General features: G+C 43.6%; 1 protein-coding gene across 7 annotated transcripts in view; it reads right to left on the bottom strand.

Annotated features, from left to right (window-relative positions):
- The window catches only part of KIZ (kizuna centrosomal protein), a 97,985-nt gene extending 77,203 nt beyond the window's left edge, over positions 1-20,782 (bottom strand). The window contains exons 1-4 of one of the 7 annotated variants that reach the window (XM_078852372.1): positions 20,556-20,644; positions 17,254-17,325; positions 5,256-5,318; positions 907-1,066 (exon numbers count right to left, since the gene is read on the bottom strand). In XM_078852372.1, coding sequence (XP_078708498.1) covers positions 907-1,066; positions 5,256-5,257 — 162 coding nt within the window. In that variant the 5' untranslated portion in view covers positions 5,258-5,318; positions 17,254-17,325; positions 20,556-20,644. Of the gene's footprint in view, positions 1-906; positions 1,067-5,255; positions 5,319-6,776; positions 8,600-17,253; positions 17,326-20,555 lie in introns of those variants that run through there. The other 6 variants (XM_073339793.2, XM_078852373.1, XM_073339794.2 and 3 more) reach the window with 6 other exon arrangements.
- Positions 20,783-23,145: the final 2,363 nt, after the last annotated feature.

Below are 23,145 nucleotides of genomic sequence, written 5' to 3'. Positions count from 1 at the left end.
ACATCGCTCAGGGGCATGAAAAATCCACACTCCTGAGCAATGTAGTTATATCAACCTAGCCCCCTGTGTAGACAGTGCTATGTCAACGGGAGCTTCTCCCATCAACACAGCTACCGCCTCTCAGGGAGGTGGATTCACTACAAGGGCAGGAGAAGCTTGTCTGTCAGTGTAGTAGCATCTTCACTAAAGCGCTATGGTGGCGCAGCTGCACCAATGCAGAGTTGTACGTGAAGACAAACCCTTAAAACTCTTCCAATGGCATCAGCAGAGGCAATATAGAAAAGTAAGAGGAAAAGTGATGAGCAAAGCAGGACACCGCCAATTATACTAGGATGGTCTTCCAGCTGGTTTCATGAGGTGTTTTTTATTTTGCTATGTCAAATGCAATGATGTTTTGTTACAAAAGTTGAAAACCATCTAGTGAAAGAATAAAAATCTTGGAAAGAAATCATTAGGAAAACTTTGCATAACCTTCCCAAAGTTCCAATTTAACTGATCATGGAACAGCAGCATCTACTTGGCTAATAGTTGGCATAACAACAGTGAACTAAAATATTATTGCAAACACATGGCGCAATCCTGCAAGGTGCTGAGCACCCTCAATTCCTCCTTGCTTCCAAGGGATTTGAGAGCACTTGGCATCTCACAAGAGATGCTCAGCACTTCACAAAACTAAACCCACAAACTATAATAAAGCCTTACAGACTACCCATTTGTCTACAAGGTCACATTAGCTCATTTCAGGTTTCCCTACTCCCAAAGGGACAAATATTAAGCATTGCAAAAATACATTACGAGGATTCACTGATATCTGAAATGTTGATGTGCATAACACGTTGCCAAAGTCAATCTAGTTTCCTCTGTATTATTACAACTGTTGTATTATGGTATTTAAACAAGTATTACCTTCAATTTCTGAAGTGCCTCTGAACTTGTAAAAGTCCTAAGATGAGCTTCAATACGATCAAAGTCCTTTAAAAATTCTTGGTTTCGCAACACAGCATTTTTTTGCCGTTCACGTATTTCTTTTAAGTATTTTTTTAGTTTTATGAAGTTTACTTTCGCCCTATGGGGGGGGAAAACAAGACTTTTTATGATGTACAGTGAAATCAGATGTAACAATTTGACAGTTTATTTATGGGAGAGAGATTTTTTAAAAAATGCTAGTACAGTATTCAGTATTACTCTTTTTCTCCTAAAAGCCTAAGTATAGATCTGAGCAATTTATTCAGGGCTACATTATAAATGGCAAGATGCTACACCTAAGTAACTTAGATTTAAATTTTATTTTAAAATAGCATTCAAAAGGACACAAAAATAAGTGGACAAACAAACTTTCCCAAAAAATCCACTATATTTTCAGACTTCATACATTATATTTCTAATTCCAACCAATTTATATTAGTTCACATTAAAAATTAGTTGGGTTTGTAAGGAACGGTGTTTGTTGAATGATTGTCATATAGACAGGAACGTTAAGTCTTCCAAACTGCCAGTGTTTTCAGAGAAATTCCAACTCATCTAAAGTAATATCGGATAAAAAAAGAGAAACAGACAGACAGTCAGTGGAAATGAATAACTCAGTATATTGATTTCCCCAGCCTTTTCACACGTTTATTTTCCAGTAGATGAGCCCTATTCAGACAAAATGCACACAACATCATGGGAAAGCTATCTGCTCTCTCTGGAGAGAAGGATGGATTTCTTAGTGCCAGACAGACTTTTTAAAAACAAGAAGTCCTAGGCTGACTGTCCATAAGCCATGGGAGATCCCATCCCTGTATTAGTGAATCAGGGTACATACTGAACATATTCTGTACTCATCCATCATCGTTCTCATGAGCTTGGCGATATAATAGACAGTCATGCTGGGTTTCTTTCCCAGAACTTTCTATTTCTATTCCTCAAACTTATTTTAAGAAATTCAATAATATTTTCAGAACATTCCTTTGGGGTACAGGTAAGAAACCTAGACTGACTCTGAACAAATTATAGCTCCCCCTATCTCTGGGAGAATTTTGTTTTCCCAACTTGGAAAACTAGATCTCCTTTTTGTTAAGCCAGACATCTTTGTGGCTGTTAGATATGACCACACAACCCCCACCTTGGGTTCAGAATGAATGAGTATATACAATCTCCCAGTTAACATTACTGTGGGATCAAATTATTATAGATTTGATGGCTCCAGAGCTCCCACAATCACGGCTGCGAGGCTAGCTTGGTCAAACCTGACTAGAAAATTCTGCTTCCATCCCTAGCCTTAAAAATCAGTGGCAAAACCTTCATGTGGAGGGACTGGATGGACAAAACCCAGAATTGTTATTATTTTGGAAGAAACGTCTTAGATTTATTCAGCCAGCAGTAACCTTTTACTATTTTTGGCCCAAAAATCTCTGCCAAAGATTGATAATTTGAGTTGCTTAGAATAGAGATTTGGATACACAACTATCTCTGTCCACTGAATACACTATTATCTAATGTTTAAAAAGCAACTAGAGACCCGAGTCTACAGCTTATTCACCAAAAGAAATTTTTTTGAATATACTGGTCCTCACATAGGTTAATGGTAATGGGCCTCATAAATGCTGACCACTGTTGGAAATGTAACTCCCTTGGATTCTATATTAGCACATATATTTTGGGAGTGTCCCGTATCAAGAATTTCTAGTCTGAGGTCAGTTTAAGAACCAATTTCATATTTGATGCTAAATTAGAGTCCTCCCCCTTAAGTTTCATTCTTGGAAATATTCCTGATACCTGAAGTTTACCTGGTAACAAGGCAGCCTGGTTCCAATGTGCAGCTTTTGTTTCTAAAAAATTATTCCTGCAAAAATGGAAAAGTCTATCCCCACAAATATTAATGCAGGGCTCAGTGAGATCACTGACCTCGCAGCTAACAAATGACTATCATTCTGCAGCAAAAGAAAGCCCAAAAAATTCAAAGCAATTTGAGCTGGTTTTTAAGAGGTCTATGATTAAAGTAGACCCTAAAGATAGATATGTTGCTTCCCCTCCCTTTATCCAAACCCTATTTATTTACTTTGTGTATTCTGATGAGTCTGGTATTTTGGTATATGTGTTGTTTCAGGAAAAACTGATTTAAATTATATATATTTTATAAAGGACAGTTATGCTTGGGTAGACTCTTATGACTTCAACTTTGGGAAGGCAAAGTGAGGGTCGAATTAGCATTACATGTTTGCCCGACAAGGAAGTACCCCACTGGAACAAAACCACCAGGGATGCTCGTGGAGCGTCAGTGGGCCAGCAACTGCAGAAGGCAATTTTAGCCAAATAGAACGGTGTTTTTTAAGAGATCAAAACTGTATACCTGTAATATTATTTATTTCAGAATGCACAGTGATGGTTTATTCTTCCTTCTTGGTGATTCAATTTCACTGTATATACAGAGCATTTCTACAGCATCAATCCCTCATACAGTATCTTTTAGAACTGATTGATACATTTTACCATTCAAAACTCTTTTACTTACACATGAATTTTTTCTCTACCTTAATTATTTTATTACTAGAGAAAGCTGCATGAAAACTGGAGGATATTTTCTATATTTTTCACTTGCCACATACTAGACAGTTTTTCAGGTTGTAATTTGTAAAGTTAGTCTTAGAGGATGTATCTTTTGAATCAGAGGAATATATATGTTATTAGATCTCTCATGAAGTTTTCCAAAGATACAATTCTACATGCATGTGTTTTCAGAAGAGATTGAGAGATTGAAGAAGAAAGATTCTTCATTTGTATTATATGAAGCATCACAGCAAGGACTGTCTTTCTATATGTTTGTACAGAGCCTACCCACCACTGTGGGGTCCTAATTCTGACCAGAGCTTCTTGGCAAATACCATAATACAAATCATAAATAATACTTGCCAGCAGTCTCAATTTGGCTAGAAGAGAGGCAGGTTTTTGCCTCCTGTCCAGGCTCCCCTTTCCTACCCATGACTGCTGGAAGTAGGGAAAAGAAAAGTTTTGTGAATACCACAAGGCTGTTTTTCCCCGCAGCTGTCACTGATGCTTTGACTCCTCCACTCCCAGTTCTGTGCTTTTCTTATCACAGCCATGCTCATTCCCACTTGTGACTATGCAAGTTGTAGAAGAGGCAGTCATCTCTGTTTCATCAAAATAAAATTCTATCCTCACCATTAATATATCTCCTGGGTGGCTGTGGTATTTTGGTTTTTTTTTATTTTGGTTATTTAAAAGTCAAGTACAAGAAGCTATCAGCAGAGACTGGCACCACCTTGTCCAAAGTCCCAGTCGAAGCAGCATGGCTCAGTCCAGGACCTGGGCAGCAATGGCTTAAATCCCATCAACAAGAAAAAAAAAAGGCAGAATCAACGAACGTAATAGAACTGAGTCAAAAAGCCTTTGGCCCCCAGTGCTTCCATCTCTGGTTACCTCCCTTGTACTCAAGAAGGTTATAAATCTCTCAGTCTGATAGAGTTGCTACTCCTTTGAAGTCTCAAGCTATTCTACCCTTTCCCTTCCTCTTCCTCCCTCTTAATACTTGGGCTTGCCCTCATTAGCTAAAGCAGTTGAGAGTATGTCTCTCCATAACTGACATTTCTCACAACTGAGCAGGGGCAGGACTGGTCTTGCAGTCTGTTTTGTGGGGGATTTATAGACCCCATCATACCAGCACACACCTTTTATTTTCTAGTAGTGGCAGTATACACTGTGGAAAGAATATTCTCCTGTTGATGTCCATGGGTTAATTTATATTTACTTTAATGGGATTCATTCACACGCATCATGGAAAGAATTTGAATTCTGGAAAGCTGAACATTGGGTCTATTTGCTCAGGGACAGTTTCTATTTGTTTTTATGGGACACGTAAAATATCATCCTTTTTTAAGTTATCATAAAAGACTACACTTTATGGCCAGGGTGGTAAACTTCCATGACAATTGTCTGAATCTTCCTCATATGAATTAGATCACCAAGGTTTTGCAGAAAGAAAGTCTAACAAAGTCATACACAAAGTTTCAGTAATAATACAGAGTAAGGAGAATATGGTCACATTTCATTAGACACTCAAGACATTTTTCATCAACTGTTTCTGCTACTGTAACAAACAGACATTTAATAAGCTCCTATATTATATTGAACATGTGAATATTAAATTCTTTTTTAAACTGACAAACTTTACAATGCTATTTCAAAAGCATTTAGTGATCTCTACATTGTCCTAATGAAAATAAAATAATGCATAAGTAGTATTTTAATAGACTTACATGTATGTATCAGATTTGCTGTACTCAAACAGTTTTCTTTCCAATTCCAGCCTCTTTGTTTCACTAAACAAAAAAGAAAGGAAATACAGAATGATCAAGCCATTGTTCAAATGTACAACTTAAGCTGCCAAAGAGTAAAGAAAACACAGTATAAATTCTTTGGGGACAGGGACCAGCATTTTTATTACATGTTTATACAGTGCTTAATACAGTGGCCCATGATGCAGCTGGACCTTAAATTGTCAGCAAATCAGCTTTCCCTTGAGAATAAAGAGTGAATACTGGGCAAAGCTCTCCATGCACATTAACAGTTAAATAGATAAGCTTCTTTGTTTCTAGCTTATAGCAGTGGAAAATTTACTCACATTACATTTTATTTCTTCATAAGAAACATATCAACTAATCATAGGACACTGTTGGGCCTACCAGCTACATTACCCTCCTGAAGTCAGAGCCCTACAGGAGGGCTTCCAAAACTGGTGACCGGACAAATACATTAAGCAAATAAACTTTAACAGTAATAGATTTGTAAAGTTTTAACTAGTAAGTCAATGCAGTTACATTTTTGCTGGTGGATGAAAAGGTTTCTCCAGATATGTGCATGGAATGGTTATAATTGAACAAAAGCACGCAGTTAAAGTAGTTGTTGGAGAAGGTGAACACCAATCCACCTGACAATGCTGTAAATACGCTATTTTTGAAACAACTATATATAATTTAAGAATCCAAAAATACTTCAGAAAATTCAAACACATTAAAATTTATAATCTCCAATATGCCCCTTCAAAAATATTCAAACCAGAACAAGCTATTCTACCCTATGTTATTAGATCAGAACAGAACGGAATTAGCAAATTACAAAGGTATCACTAAAAGGAAAAGTCTTTGGCGGTCTTAAATATGATGTCACTGATGTAACAAAATAAGTGTGATTATGAAGAACCACTGGTGAGAGCAGAAGCCTGCAGAACTGCAGAAAGTGGCTGACAAACATGACATGAAGGCCTTCTATGAAGAATTCTGAGCTGCATGCAGCCCAAAATCCAGTGGTACAGCCCCAGTCCTCACAACAGATGGTAACCGGCTGCTCACAGACAAAGGTGCTGTTCTCTCTCATTGGGCAGAGCACTTTGATAGTGGACTGATAGTTCAGGAGACTATGTCCGATGAAGCCACTGACTCACTCCCACAGGATCCTGTCCTGCAGGAGCGGTCCAGGAACCCTTCTTTAGATGAGATTACTAAGGCCATCAAGCAACTATCCACAGGCAAGTCTGCAGGCCCTGATAGCATTCCACCCAAAGTGTACAAATGTAGACATGCCCTCATGCTCAGGAAATTCACCAGCCTTTTCAAGACTATCTGGGGACAGGGTACCATGCCCCAGGAGTGCAAGGATGCTTGTATAGTCCAGCTATACAAAAGGAAGGGAAGCATATCTATCTGTGACCACCATTGCAGAATCTCACTGCTGTCTATAGCAGGGAAAATCCTTGCATGGGTTGTGCTCAACGGGCTTACCTCTCACCCAGTGGACTCGGTGTATCCAGAGTCACAGTGCAGTTTTCATGCTGGCCATGGCACCATGGACAAGTTGTTTGCAGCCCAACAAATACTAGAGAAGGCCAGAACAAGGATCCATACATAGTGTTTGTTGACCTGACCAAGGCCTTTGATACGGTGAATCATGGGGGAACTCCTTCATAAATGCGGCTGCCCGAAGAGGATTGTTGTCATCCTCTCATTTCACGATGGCATGATGGCCAGGGTAATGGAGTGTGGTCATTCATCAGAAGCCTTCCCTGCTACCAGTGGCACCAAACCAGGATGCGTAATGGCTCCAGTCTTCTTTGCCACTGTCTTTTCAGCCATGCTCTTGTTCGCAATCCAGGACTTCAACAGAGGTGTTCACTTCTGGTTTAGATTGGATGGGGATCTATTCAGTCTACATTGACACAAGGGCCGCACTAAAGTAATTGAACAGCTACTTAAAGAGCTCTTGTTTGTTGATGACTGTGCCCTCATTGCACACACACTCAAGGACATTTAGCTTATTGTGCACCCCTTTGCCTGTGCCTCAAAATGCTTCAGCTTCACAATTAGCCTGAAAAACACAGAGGTCCTGTACCAGCCAGCGCCAGACCACCAGCATCACAAGCACCATGATCCCATCATCACAACTGACAACAAACCCCTCAACTCGGTCAGGCAATTCTGCTCCCTGGGTAGCGTACTTTCCAGCAACCATGCTGGATGATGAGATCACTCAGTGCCTGGCAGAGGCCAGGTTGGCATTTGGGAGGTTCACCCACAGGAACTAGGGGGAACGTGGAGCCTACCTCAGAACCAAAATAAAAATCTACCATGCTGTTCTACTCATCTCACTCTTCTGTGAAACATGGATGCTCTACCAACATCACATCAAAGCTGGAGAGCTTCCATCCCCACTGTCAAAGATCCATATGCAACAGCAAGTGGCAGGACAGGATCCACAATACTGAAGTCCTTGAGAGATGCTAAATCCATTGCACTAAAAGCATGGTCATCAGGACTCAACTTCGGAAACATGGTCCACATGGAGGTTTCCCATATACTGAAAGTGGTGCTCTACACAAATAAGTGTGATTCAAATACAGAACACAGCAATGCCTCTGTGCAACAACTGGGCTTCAAGGAAAATAAACAAATACTTTGAATGATATGAAAGAAACTCTGTCGCTGGTTTATGGACGACCTTAATCAAGAAAAAATAGCATAAGGGGAAAAAAAGAAAAGAAAAAGAAAAAGAGGCCGAAGGGTGAAGATGACGACCTGGTCACACAGCTAACTTGTGATTGGCGGGAGTGGAGTTCATTCCAGGAGCAACCTCGCCACCAGAAGCAAGATTCCCCCAGATCAGGATACACCAACTCAAAGCAGCTCCTGACCCTGCCATACTAGATGCAAAACCTGCAGATATATCTCCACTGCTACAATGATCAATATCTCCCACAACACACCTTTCAATATCCATGGTTTCTACCTACGCCTATCATAACACGTGGTGTACATCATCCAGTGCAAACGCCTCAATAACATCTACGTGGGTGAAACCAGACAATCACTATGCTTCCAAATGAACTCTCACAGAAAAATGATAAAAGATAAACACACCATGTCACCCATGGGTGAACACTTTTCACAAAGCAATCACTCCATATCTGATCTATCAGGCCACCATCCTCAAAGAAAATCTGCACAGCACCTTCAAAAGACAAGCCTGGGAGCTTAAAGTCAAAATTTTGCTAGATACTTAGCTCCGGTCTACACTACAGAATTACTTCGGTATAACTACGTTGCTCAGGAGTGTGAATAATCCACACTCCTAAGCAATGTAGTTATACCAACTTAAGCACTAGTGTAGACAGAGCTATGTCAGCGGAAGAGCTTTTCCAGCCAGCATAGCTACCACCTCTGGCAGGGGTGGATTAAATAAGCCGATGGGAGAAGCTCCCTCCCATTGACTTAAAGCGTCTTCATTAAAGCACTACGGCTGTACCGATGCAGTAGTTCAAGTGTAGGCCTGCCCTAAAAATCATGGTGTCAAAGACACGGGATTTATCGCTCATTACAATCTGTAACCCACTAACCCTCCTTTGCCGTAGAACTGCAGGGGTGTTAGCTGCCCACTTCACCTGGAAAGGTCTCTTGTGACATGAATTCACTCCTTATGCTTAACAATTTGTTCCACCTTGTATTTTGCTGTAACACCCTGAGTACCTTTCCCAGACCTGAAAAAAAGAGCTCTGTGTAATCTCAAAAGCTTGTCTCTTTCACCAACAGAAGTTGGCCCAATAAAACGTATTACCTCACCCACCTGGTCTCTCGAATATCCTGGGACCAACTTGGCTACAACTACACTGCATGAGTAAAAAGTCTAATATAGTAGATGTAGAGGTTTGCAGTGGATTTATATTACTAATCCTGCATCTAACAAAGAAAGTACTCCAAATTATCTTATGCAACCTCAAAATCTTTTCTGGCTTTGAATATCAAGTCTACAAATTGTTGCAAATAATTGCACTCCTGATTTCTGCTGTCGTGTTCAAGATTGACAAGTTCAGCCTTGGGCTGTCTCAATATATCAAAGATGTTTGCTGTACAAGCTTGGTGATTAGCAAAAGTTCTCAGGTTTCCACACTGATCTTAGGAAACCAAGAAGATTGGAGTCCATATTAACGTAAACTTAGCCTTGTCCTTCTGGGTCTTCTTGTACACCAAGCATCGGAGACAGCTGCAGGAACAAGGAACCACAAGTAAACCACAGGAACAAGGCATCCATCTTACAAGTTTGCCTCCACCAATGTCTGAAGATGACTGGTCTTAAGGTTTGATCCACATATGTACTTAGGTTCCCTAAACCCCAGATTTAGGTCCCTAAGTCTCAGGTTTTGGCACCTAAGTCCCAGTCTTCACCGAGATCCACAAAATTCTTACTGAGCCCTGTAGGCACCTAAATTCACTCAGCACCTAAGTTTCTGCCTCTGAGCATGCACACTGCTGCCTCGTTCTAGGAGTGGGGATGCCTATCTCCAGCCTAAACCCCAGAGCAAATCACAAAGCAGGAAAAGATAGGTGAATAACAGTGTTCAACTAAGCAAGACACATGCAGGGCCCAATTCAGTAGGCATGCTTAGAGGCTGCTTAGCGGATCAGGTCCCATTCACAATCCAGGGGAAGAGTAGCCCATGCTATAGCATTTAGTCCAGTAGTCAGAGCACTCATCTGGGATATGGAAGATCCAGGTTTGACTCCCAACTTCTCAACCAGAAGGAGAAGAAGGAAGATCACTGTGCAAACCCTACGTCTCAGGTGCACTTTCTAACGACTGAGCTATGGGATGAGTGTGAACACGACTCTGTAGTCGGTTGTTAGGGTATCCACCTGGGAGGTGTAAAACCCCAAGTCTAGTCCCTCTCCTCCAATCACTCTTTCATTATTCAACTACAGTACAACAGCTTCAAGAGAAGAGATGGACAGAGCCCCACACCCAAGTATCTCATAGCTTGGTGGTTAGAACACTCACCACCAAAGGGAGCAACCCCTGTTCAAATCCTTTCCCCCCCCTCCGGCAGAGAGGGGGGGAAATTGAACCTAGGTCTCTCACATCCCAGGCAAATGTTCTAACCACAAGGCTAAAAGCTATACAGTGCGAATATCCTCCTCCAGCTGCTGTGTGTGAACACACTGGGGCAGACCAATGGCCCATCTGGCCCAATATCCTGTCTTTTGACAGTGACCAGTGCCAGATGCTTCAGAGGGAAGGAACAGAACAGGGAAATTATTAAATAATCCATCCCCTTTCATCCAATCCCAGTTTTTGGCAGTCAGAGATTATGGGACACTTCGAGCACGGGGTTGCATCCCTGAGCACCTTGGCTAATAGCCATTGATGGACACATCCTCCATGAATTTACCTAATTCTTTTTTTAACCCAGTTATACTTTTGGCCTTCACAACATCCCCTGGCAACAAAAAGGTGCTAGGTCCTGCCCATCAAGAAGACCCATTGAAATCAAATGAACCATTGTGGAACATCAAAGGGCAAAGTCTTTAGTTGCATTCATCCTCCACCCATGAAGAGGAGAGGTGTGCATGAAGTCGTCCCATTGGCTTGAACTCTGGGAGGAAGAGAATAAAAATCCTAACAAGAAGAAACCGTATTTCTATACTGCTTGGACTTTGGGAGGGCAAGATTTCTAAGCATAAGCAAGGGATTCCCCAGGTGTTTAGCCCAGGTTAGCCCTAAAGGGCATATAGAGCTTGACTGTGCATTGTATGAACATGCTGTCATGCTGTCTGCAGTGCCTCAATAGCCAGAGTACCAACCTCAGGACAGACTGTTAAGAAGCCAGGCACAAGTCCCAAACTGGTTATGAATTCTATACTTAGATTTCATCAACTAATCACCAAGTGTAAACTCCTGAGGCACTATACCAGCCTTAGCAAGGAGTTACAGACAGTCTCTTTAGGCACTCCAATCTACCTTCCCACCCAGATAAGCCTGCTTTTGTGATCCCTTACACTAAAAATCACAATATTCAGGTTACTCCCAGTCACTTATCCCAGGTCAATTGCACCTCAGATCCCACATCAAAAACAACACTTGTGGCCAATACTACAGACGCTCCCCAACTAACGCAAAAGTTCCGGAATGCCTTGCGTAACTCAAATTTTGCATAAGTCAGAAACGTATCTCCGACCATTATGCAAAAAAACCCACACCACTCCTATTTCTAGCTTACAGAACTTTTTCCGTAAGTGCAGATTTTAAGTCGGGTTTGCGTAACCCAGGGAGTGTCTGTATAATAAACTTTCTCAAGATTTATTAAGAAAGAAAAAGAAATAGGACAGTTATTTACAAGGTTAAAGCAGGTAAACATACACCAACAAATGAGTTACAGTCTAAGGTTCCAAAAGTTGGTAGAAGCTGCTGTAACATACAAGCTCTATATGCCCTTTAGAGCTAACCCGGGCTAAACACCTGGGGAATCCCTTGCTTATGCTTAGAAATCTTGCCCTCCCAAAGTCCAAGCAGTATAGAAATACAGTTTCTTCTTGTTAGGAATTTTTATTCTCTTCCTCCCAGAGTTCAAGCCAATGGGATGACTTCATGCACACCTCTCCTCTTCATGGGTGGAGGATGAATGCAATTAAAGTCTTTGCCCTTTGATGTTCCACAATGGTTCATTTGATTTCAATGGGTCGTCTTGATGGACAGGACCTAGCACCTACTGTAGGAACCCAGCATTTTACATTAATTAATGCCTCTTTCCTGTTTGATGACTTACACAACTACAGAGGGTTGCAATGCAAACACTTACTACCACCTTATAACAAGGGGCACTGACGTTATAAATGAGATTAACACATGCAACATCATACAAGTGATTCATTAAGTCTAAACACCAAATGCAAACACCTATATTAACAATACTAACACACAGGTGAGCCAGACTGGTTTCCAGCTAGGCATTTCTCAGCGTTCAGTTGAGACCTAGGGCCTTGTGTGATGCTGGCAGGCCAGATGCCAGCACAGGCCAGGTACCAGCACATGCCACGTACTTCCTTTTGTTTGTTTTAAACCTGCAGCCTATTAATTTCCTTGGGTGACCCCTGATTCTTGTGTTATGTGAAGGGGTAATTAATGCTTTCTTATTCACTTTCTCCACACCATATATGATTTTACAGACCTCTATCTTATCCCCCTCCCCCTTAGTCCTCATTCTTCTAAAATGAGCAGTCCCCATCTTTTTAATCTCTCCTCCGATTGAAGCTGTTCCATACCCCTAATAATTTTTGCTGCCCTCTTCTGTACTTTTTCCAATTCTAACATATCTGTTTGAGACAGGACAACTAGAACTGCATGCAATATTCAAGGTGTGGCCAGCCAGTGGATTTCTGTAGGGGCATTATGATATTTTCTGTCTTATCTCTCCCCTTCCTAACAGTTGCTAACACTTAGTTTTTTTGACTGCCACAGCACATTGATTGGCTCCTGATTCAGTCACGAACATCTGATCCCAGCCTGATGGTTTAAGCTACAATACCATTTCCCACTCTCTGATACAACAGATAAAATGTCAACAGGAAATATATTGCTTAGTTTGGTTTTTGAGGATGTTCATTTTCCTTGGTCCCACTTGGGCTCCCCACCATCCCTATAACTGGCTTGTATGTCAGGTGTTTTGATTTAACAAGGGTTTTACTGAAAGTGGGATCTTCTTGGAGTTCTATCAAACAAAAATGCTTAAAGTGTTAGGGATCAGACAGTCAATGTCTGGAGTATCATCATCTGGGAAATTCTAAATGGTTAGTGTAAAGGCCTAGAGTAGCCTGAAATGTAACTTTGCCTAATAAACTATGTGCAAAGCGGATTCCCTTCATATCAGTTGGAGATGGTCGCTTTAGCCCTTGCCTAGTTTGTTTGTTTTTTTTAAATGCAGATGGTATCAAACAAAATACTTACTATGTCTTTTTCTAAGCCACGCCACACTGTGGATACCTTTATTTTCACGTAAAAGACCAAGTCAGTCAGCCTGAGGCTTCCCTTTGGCTCGCACAGTTTTGCAGTATGTAACACTGGCTCTTCACAATAATGTAAAACATTTTGTTTAATAGGCAAGACTAGCTAGCACTCCTGAGCATTCTACCAGTGAGTCTAAGGGAATCATTTTCAAGCCACACAGAATCTTCAGGTTCTAGAGAGGAAGAATGATCAAGTGGTTAGGGTGCAAATCTGAGACTTAGGAGACCCAGACTCAACTCCCTGTTCTGCCACAAACTTCCTGTGTGATCTTGGACAAATCACTTAAGGCTTGTCTAGACAAACACTTAGTTCACGGCAAGCTAGGGGGTAAATCTACCCCACCCTAGCTTGCCACACAGTAAGTGTCCATGTGGATGCTGCTGTCACACACTAAAAAGTTCCCAGATGCACTTTGACATACCCCATTTTGAAATGGGAGCAAATCAAAGAACACTAGGGAGCTTTTAGCATGCAGCAACAGGGTCCACATGGACAGTGTGTGTGGCAGGCTAGTATGAGGTAGATTTACACCCCCGCTTGCTGCAAAAAAGTTTGCAAATAGACAAGGCCTTAAGCTCTCTGCCTCAAGTCCCCATCCATAGAACAGGGATAACAGTACTTCCCCTATCTCATACAGTGTTGCAAGGACAAGTACCTAGAAAATTGTGAGGTGCTCACATACAACAGTAATGAGTGCCACAGACATATAACAGATCAATTTGTTTTACAATTGCCTATTCTGCCATCCTGATATAGACTAATCAGTGTTTCACAACCAAAGTAGCATCCAAGCTTACTAGTGTAGGGCTGCTTGGGGGAGCCAGTTCAGGGAGCATTAAAGTGGATGACACAAGGTTGCACTGAGCTCCAGCTGAAAAACTAATATTTCCTGATGCCTTAAATTTGCAATCTCCTCATACTCCTCTAAAATAAGGCACAAAAACCTTATATAAGGCAAGAGATTGATTAAATTTCAAGATGAAACGTATGGTTTCTTCAGAACTATGAAAGTTAACACTCTCAGAGAGAGCAGCTGAGACTTGAGAGAGGCAATGAATTGCTGGGACAGTGTGACTGTTTTACTTCTCAATTCCAGGAAAGTTGTTATTGTCAAAATCTCCTTTAGCAAACTGTTCTTCTGCCTGCATGGGTGAACTGTGACAGCTATATCAAAGCCTGTTCTCCAAAATTGTGTATGCATGGTGCATGCAAATATCTGTTAAAATGTAAAGATAATTAGTAGGTCTATAGTTTTGAAATCTTGTTGTAGAGGACAATTAAATATTTTCCCATATGCTTAGTACAGCACTTAGCTATACAAGTCATTTACTTGATTTTCACACCTCTTATATAAGAAGATTCCGATTCTCACCAACAGTCACGCACAATTATTTAAGTATTGAGTAATCACAACATGCTCAGATCTGTACGTAATACAGAAGACAGTCCATCCTCCAATGAGCTCACTGTCTTAGATACCAAGGGCTTGAATCTCCACTGCCTTGCACCTAGTGTAGCAATTAACACCTGTGCCCAGTGGCTTACACAAATGGTAACATTTTATATCAAGTTATCACAGGTTGACATTACTATACAAGGTGCACGGCCTAGGAGAATGAAGACCATACAATACAGTCCAAAATGTAATCTCATACATTCAACAATAACGTACACTCTCGTACACCTGGGAAGGAGGGGAGAAGGGGGAGGAATCTTCATGCAATTGGTGGATTTTTATTGTATGTACAAGCCTTAGTGGCTTATTCTTGAAATGTCTCACAAAAAGAGTGAGATTTGAGGACGGATTTAAAGGAGGAGAAGGGAAGTCACTTGGAACTCCTTTCTTCTTCAGCAAAAATAAGATGGGAGGGGAAAAATATAACCAAGTAGTAGATCCCTTTTATGCGCATATCTTCTTAATATTGTCCCAATATTATGTTTGAACATAACCAATCACTTAAGGGAAGAATGTAGGCCACTACAGGATGATGCAAAGCTCTCAGGAGATTTAGTGCAATATTAGCATTCCTTGAACTTATAGATACAGGGTAAAATTTTCAAAAGGGCCTTAGGTTCTTAAATTACTGGGGTGCTTTTGAAATTTTTAGCCTTAATCTAGTGAGAAAAATCCTCACATTCTACACATTTTTTTAAAGTGCCACTTAATCACTACAAAATGTTGAAATGGCCAGCGTTCACATTGGACCTACAATAAAGGTAACGTTACAGAAGCCTTTGCAGCACTGGTATTAATATAATTGACAATACTAGTGCAAACACAAAAGTAAACAAACATGCGAATTTAATTTCCTTTAGAAATGGGGAGAAAGGGAGGGAAGGAGTATGTTCCAACTGGAGAAGGCCCACTGGATATTACTCTTTTTAGACATCTTGTTAAAACAAAACTAGATAGAGCTGTTCAGACATATCCTGAGTCTGGCCAAGATATACTTGGCTCAGGACCTGGAGTGGAGACAGAAGTGACATTATGCCACCTCTCTGTTCCTGATTCTGGGGAGGGGGTCACTTAAAGTTACTTTAAATTACAGCAGCTGGTGACAGCATCTTAAGGCTGGGTGGTTTCAATGGCACAGGATCACCAGCACAACATTTTCCAGCCATATTCTCTGTAACAGGCATGGGGGTCAGAGAGAGAATGTAAGAAGCAGATGGCATAGAGCCAGCTCTCCCAGATTTATGCCACCTGGCGTTTCCCCTATGCAAGAGGAATCACCACCTGGCTTTAAGCCAGCTTTCCATCCCTCTTTTCCCCTCCAGAGTGATGCTAAGAGGAAGGCACTAGGCCAAGTACTCAGTCCATGGCTTTTAATCTTTATATCAATATTGTACTAGAAACAATAGATGTGAAAAATGTAAAGTTGTTAACAGTATTTTTCTAAGGCCATGATATGCTAGCTACAAGTAAATACTGTCACTTAGTTTTTGCATTACCACCAAGATCTTGGACAGGTGGATTTTTTAAATCCAGAAACACTTTCTAATTGAAGCAACTTATTATATCCAGTCTCACTATCCTGCTTTCATGAACATCTACACTGCGCTTAAAAATATACTCAATTGGACAGCCTTAAAAGGTTCTTCTACACTAGGAGTCAGATTTTTAAAGGCTCCCCATCCAAGCTTTGTAACCTGGTGCATGGGGTCGCAGCACCACTCAGGTTTGGCCCAGCCATTCCTCTGTCATGACGGATGGGCAGCTGGGCCAAACTTGAGTGAGGTATTTAGGCTCCTAAAGATGCAGATAGGTACTTTTGACAATCCCAGTAGAAACCTATCTGCATTTTTAGGCACTTGAATGCCTTTAAAAATCTGGCCCTAGTTCCTTTGGAAATACAGTTAGGCCCAGCCTCCCTCCACACTGGGTCAGAATTAGGGTTGAAGTGCTGGGGCAGATGGTGCATATATTTAATCGTGGGTGTGACCTTCCCCTGGTATTATCTGGATTGGTAATCTGCTAGGTCACTCCAATCCTTGACTCTGGGAGCCAGCCTTACCTGGCTCTGCTTTGAGAACCCCCACTCCTGGGCTGTTCTTGCACAGCCTCTGGCATGTAAGCTGCTCCTTGGATTGTACAAATGAATGACACTAGCCAATATCTCTGGTCCCAGACACAACCCTAGAAACCTCCGTCTTGCAGTGTCAAGTTATGCCCACTGGATGCTGCAAATTTATATGAGTTTGTCAATTTAACAAAGAAATTGATATGTACCAGGTTTGTTATCCCAAGGGGAGTCTCTGACACTCTTCAAACCAAACACACGGCTTCAGGTAGAATAAACAAACAGATTTATTAAGTGATTATAAGTCAAAGCATAACAAGTCTGATTTGGTCAAATGAAATAAAAGCAAAACACATTCTAAGCTAATCTTAACGCTTTCAATGTCCTTACAAACTTAGATGCTTCTCACCACAGGCTGGCTGGTTGCCCTTCAGCCAGGCGCTCCCCTTTGATCAGCGCATCAGTCACTTAGTGGTGATGTCTGTAGATGGAGGTGGGAGAGAAAGGAAGAGCATGGCAAACGTCTCTCCCTTTTATTAAGTTCTTTCTTTCCCCTTGGCTTTGCCCCTCCTTCAGAGTCAGGTGAGCATTACCTCATCACAGTCCCAAACTGACCAAAGGAAGGGGGGTGACTCACTCGAGAGTCCAACAGATCCTTTGTTCCCGTGAGGCTGGGCTGGGTTTATCCCATACATGAGGTGTGAACTGCCCCTCTGCTCTTAGAGAGCTTTTTCCTGGGCTTATTTTAAGCCATGAAGATACATTTTCAGCCTCATAACTATATACATGAAATTACAACCTATAACATTACTGTAACAACCACTACTATAACATCACTATAACAACAATGAGCGTTCTGAAAACACCCAACATGACAAACTTTGCAGTAGATATCACACAATCATTTGACAAGGATGAACATGGGGGTGCTGGGTGTTCCCCTGAGGTACAGAGCATCACAGTGGGTCATAAAAAAGACAAAAATGCAGTTGGTGGATTGCCTTACTAAAAAGGTCGGGAACCACAGCAGCAATACAAACTTCCCAACAGTGCTCCATCAGTGTGACTCTGTGCCCCCAAGGGACCTTTTTTGTTCAGCCTCCATGATCTCTTTTTTCAAACTGCCCAAACCACTTGGTAATTAGTATCAATTGTAGTGGTGTTTTCTGCAATGCAGACACTTGTCCAGTAGGTAACTGAGACTACCAATTCATTTCACACAGCTTGAGGTATTACTAAAGGCCAAACTTTTTAAAAGTGACTAGTTATTTGGGGTGCCTCAACCAGAAATACCTTGAAGAATCCTGATTTTCAGCACTTTCTGAAAATCATGCCCTTTAAAGTGTGTTATGCTGTGACCCAAAAACCGAGGGCATATAAAATCACTAGTCTTTTTTTAATTTAGGCTGTAATTATAACAACTTCTGTTAGAGAAGCGTGCATATATATGGCCCTTTAAACATGTGTGTGTCCTCAAACTGTTGGTTTCCATTTTTGTTTGTTTAAAAGTAGTGTACCATTTTGAAAATAGGGCCAAGTCAAAGTGCCATCTGTGTCACTTGAAAAGCTCAGAATATCAGCAACAGATCAGCAGCTGTTATAGATGTTATTCACAATACCAGCCTACACATCACAAAAGTGGTGTGTTAAAGAAGCTAAATAATTAACTTAAGAAGTTTAACAATCTGTATACGTACTTCACACTCGACTGCAAAATATAACTGCCTGACATAAAATAATAAAACAAAAGGAAGTGGCAGAAGTATCATCCTTTGAGGCATTTAAAGCAACTTCGGCCAAAATGTAGTTCTGTTTAAAAAACAAAGTTTTAAACACTCCTAATAATAGAAGTGGTTTAATGGCTTTTTTCCCCCCGCCAAATTTTTCAAATGAGGACATTTTAATTTAGATGCATTTAGATGCTCTCCTGCTGCGTGTGCAGCAAACATGGTGCCACTGTGCCAGAGTTTACCAAATGCAGGAACATTACTTAGTGCAGTACTAAGTACTTAGTGCATTACTTAGAACATTACTTAGTCCACCCTCCTAAACTCTCAGTCCCAATTCTGCATCCTCCACAAATAACCAGTTCTTAGTTACAAAAAGACATAACTTCACGACAGTATTAAGATAACATTAAGTGGCTTTACAGCAGTGGCTTGGTTATGATCAATTTAGTCTCTGTGTTGTTTATTTCCTTTCCCTAGACTTCCTATTTATTTGGGCCAGCTTTGGGGTGGGGGTGGGGGAGTGTAGGAGAAGGGAAGTCCGATGGATAGGAGGAGCTAGAGGTCTACAACAGTGTGTGGGGCAGACTGACAAATAGAGGCTGGAAGTGAGGAAGCAAACAGGGTGTGCTGGGAGGGACAGTCAGAGAGGGAAGCTGGGCAGGGGGGGTCAGACAGAAGAGCAAAGATGTGCAATTGATAGGGACAGAGGAACAGACAGACAAGGAACCTGGGAAAGGACAGACAGACAAGGGGGGGGCGCGCCCAGGAAAGCAGGACAGGCAGAGAGGGGCCCGGGGAAGGACAGACAGATAAGGGGGAGAGCAGGAAAGCAGGACGGGCAGAGAGGGGCCTAGGGCAGGATAGGGGGGAGGATAACTCAGTGGTCTGAGCATTGGCCTGCTAAACCCAGGGTTGTGAGTTCAATCCTTGAGGGGGCCATTTAGGGATATGGGGCAAAAATTGGGGAGTGGTCCTGCTTTGAGCAGGAGGTTGGACTAGATGACCTCCTGAGGTCCCTTCCAACCCTGAGATTCTATGATCTATGACAGACAGAAAAGGGGGGCAGGAAAGCAGAACGGGCAGAGAAAGGGGCCCGGGGAAGGATGGACAGACAAGGGGGGGCAGGAAAGCAGGAGGGGCAGAGAAAGGGGCCCGGGGAAGGACGGACAGATGGGGGGGGCAGGAAAGCAGGAGGGGCAGAGAAAGGGGCCCGGGGAAGGACGGACAGACAAGGGGCGGGGCTGGAAAGCAGGACGGGCAGAGGGGCCCGGGGAAGGACAGACAGACAAGGGGCGGGGGGCAGGAAAGCAGGACAGGCAGAGAGGGGCCCGGGGAAGGACAGACAGACAAGGGGCGGGGGGCAGGAAAGCAGGACAGGCAGAGAGGGGCCCGGGGAAGGACAGACAGACAAGGGGGGACAGGAAAGCAGGACGGGCAGAGGGGCCCGGGGAAGGACAGACAGACAAGGGGCAGGGGGCAGGAAAGCAGGACGGGCAGAGAGGGGCCCGGGGAAGGACAGACAGACAAGGGGGGACAGGAAAGCAGGACGGGCAAAGGGGCCCGGGGAAGGACAGACAGACAAGGGGCGGGGGGCAGGAAAGCAGGACGGGCAGAGGGGCCCGGGGAAGGACAGACAGACAAGGGGGGACAGGAAAGCAGGACGGGCAAAGGGGCCCGGGGAAGGACAGACAGACAAGGGGGGGGACAGGAAAGCAGGACGGGCAAAGGGGCCCGGGGAAGGACAGACAGACAAGGGGCGGGGGGCAGGAAAGCAGGACGGGCAGAGGAGACGGCGAGACCGCGGACAGACGGAGAAAGACGGACAGACCCGACTGGGATGCCAGGGGGCAGACAGGAAAGTGAACACGGGACCGGTGGCCAAGGGGACTTCGGGGCACAGACGGGCCCCAGCGCCGGGCGGGCGGACGGGCTCGGCTCCCCCGGGGGCCCGGAGCAGGCGGGGCCGACCCCGGCTCCTCACCTGTCCCGGAGCCGCAGCTGGAGGCTGCCCAGGATCGCGCAGTAGCCGCCGGGCTGAGGGCGCCGGGATCCCCCCGCGGCGCCAGGCCCGGGCGCCCCACACATGCCGCCCTGTTTACACCGGTGTCCTAAGCGACGGCTCCCAGCATGCAGCGCGGCCGAGCGGACCCCGGAAGAGCTGGGCAGGCAGAGGAGCCTCGCTCTCAGTCCCGAGGGCGGCCCAGGCCCCGCCCCCCGTTGGCGGCAGCCTGGGAGGGGGCGGGGTCTCGTTCTCTCTTCCTCCCCCCCACCCAGTGGACCGCACGGCGGGCTGTGCAGCGCAGGCCCCGCCCCTCGCTTGTCCATAAGCCCCGCCCCCTGCGCCCCTTGGTGCTGGCCCCGGGGTGAGGGGGGACAGGTCCCCCAGAAAGGCCATGGACAGGCCTTGAGATGGGGCCCTTAGTCACCTGGCCCCTGGGAGCTGGCCAGTGCCCTCCCTGGCCTCTGGCTTCTCACAGCCGCCCCCAGGGGCCAGAAGAGGAGAAGGCGATGACCCTCAACTATGCCCCCCACCCCAGCTTTGTTGCCCCTCACTGTGTCCTTATGGCTCTTCCCAAAGGGCCCCGCTTGTTTTGTGGCATGAATCTGTGCCATAGGATTGGGCCCCAGAATCTCAGTTTCCCTCTAAAAAAAATATATACGGTTTTAACCCTCTTGCTGAGGGGGGGGAATAAGTTTGAAAACGTGACCGGAGTATGACCGAGGTAGTAACGTTTGCCTGAGTCTGCAGACAGCTTGGTAGCAGAGCGCCAAGGAGGTGGCTTGCCCCAGTCACCCCAGTCCATGCCCTGTGGACTGTGATTCTTTGCTCACAGTTTTTGGCTTGTTTTTTGCATGATGCCATATAAGCCAGGCATTTTGCTGCAGCTGTTCATTCAATGTTTTGCCTCTAGCTCCTGCCTGCAGCTGCCTCTTGCTCCCCACAACTGTGAATCGATTGGATTGGATTACAATGCATGTGGCCTGTACCGTTCCATGAAACATACTGAACTTCCCTTACATTCCAGAGACACTGTTTATCATGTCCCCATGCCACAAAACAGGGTTATGTGTTTTCCTTTAACCTTTCCCATTTTTTCCTTATTTTTTGTACTTGTTTGCTGTTTAATAAATTGTATTTGCTTTGAACTGTATGAAATGATCAGTGAGTCAGGGAAGCATCTAGTGCAGAGAGAGCACCCCAGAGTGGGACACCCTAGCCCCTGCCCTAAGTGACCACGACAAGACTGAGGGTCGAGCCCCCCAGGAATCCTGGGCCCATCCTTGTTGGGGTTATGAGGATTCTGCCACACAGGAGAGTGGAAGGGGAATCCTCGAAGGCAGGCAGGCCTCTGGGTAAAGGAAGTGGGAGTAAGGACTCAGATCCTTTCGCTAGCCCATTTCAATAGGGTAGTATATAAGCTAGGAAAGTTCCTCACAATAGCGGCACGATTCCTCCTCTTACATTGGCATTGCTGGCAGAACAGAGGTGGTGGTCAACAGCTCACTAATAGAGCTGACCAGGAGAGGCCTAGTCCTGCTACTCACCTGAGTAATCTTTAAATACAGCAGTAATTCTGCTGAAGTCATGGGGCCTACTCCTGGGAGTAGAGGTCTGAAAGATCCAGCTTCAAATCAGCTATTAGAGGAGAGGTTTCAGAGTAGCAGCCTTGTTAGTCTGTATCCGCAAAAAGAAAAGGAGGACTTGTGGCACCTTAGAGACTAACACATTTATTTGAGCATAAGCTTTCGTGAGCTACAGCTCACTTCATCGGATGCATGCAGTGGAAAATACAGTAGGGGGATTTTATATACACAGAGAACATGAAACAATGGGTGTTACCATGCACACTGTAACGAGCGATCAGGTAAGGTGAGTTATTACCATCAGGAGAGAAAAAAAACCTTTTGTAGTGATAATCAAGGTGGGCCATTTCCAGTAGTTGACAAGAATGTGTGAGGAACGGTAGGGGGGAAAACTAAACTCGGGGAAATAGTTTTACTTTGTGTAATGACACATCCACTCCCAGTCTTTATTCAAGCCTAATTTAATGGTATCCAGTTTGCAAATTAATTCCAATTCAACAGTCTTTCGTTGGAGTCTGTTTTTGAAGTTTTTTTATTGAAGAATTGCGACTTTTAGGTCTGTAAGCGAGTGACCAGCGAGATTGAAGCGTTCTCTGACTGGTTTTTGAATGTTATAATTCTTGACGTCTGATTTGTGTCCATTTATTCTTTTACATAGAGACTGTCCGGTTTGGCCAATGTACATGGCAGAGGGACATTGCTGGCACATGATGGCATATATCACATTGGTAGATGTGCAGTGAACAAGCCTCTGATAGTGTGATTAGAGGGGATTCTCCCTTACAGTTAAGGATCTGTACTGGGACTCAAAAGAACTGGGTTCAGTATTCCTGGCTTCTTGTGTACCCATGGGCAAGTTTCTTTTTCTTTTTGTGACTCATTTTCCCCATTTGTAAAATGTGGAAAATACAGTCCCAAGATGTTGTGAGAATAATTTCATAAGTAGTTGGGGGGTGCTCAAATACTATGGTAAAAAAAAAAAGGTC

This window comes from Lepidochelys kempii, chromosome 3 (assembly GCF_965140285.1).
Source record: "Lepidochelys kempii isolate rLepKem1 chromosome 3, rLepKem1.hap1, whole genome shotgun sequence".
Lineage (NCBI taxonomy): Eukaryota > Metazoa > Chordata > Testudines > Cheloniidae > Lepidochelys > Lepidochelys kempii.
This window is presented reverse-complemented; position numbering and strand designations above follow the sequence as displayed.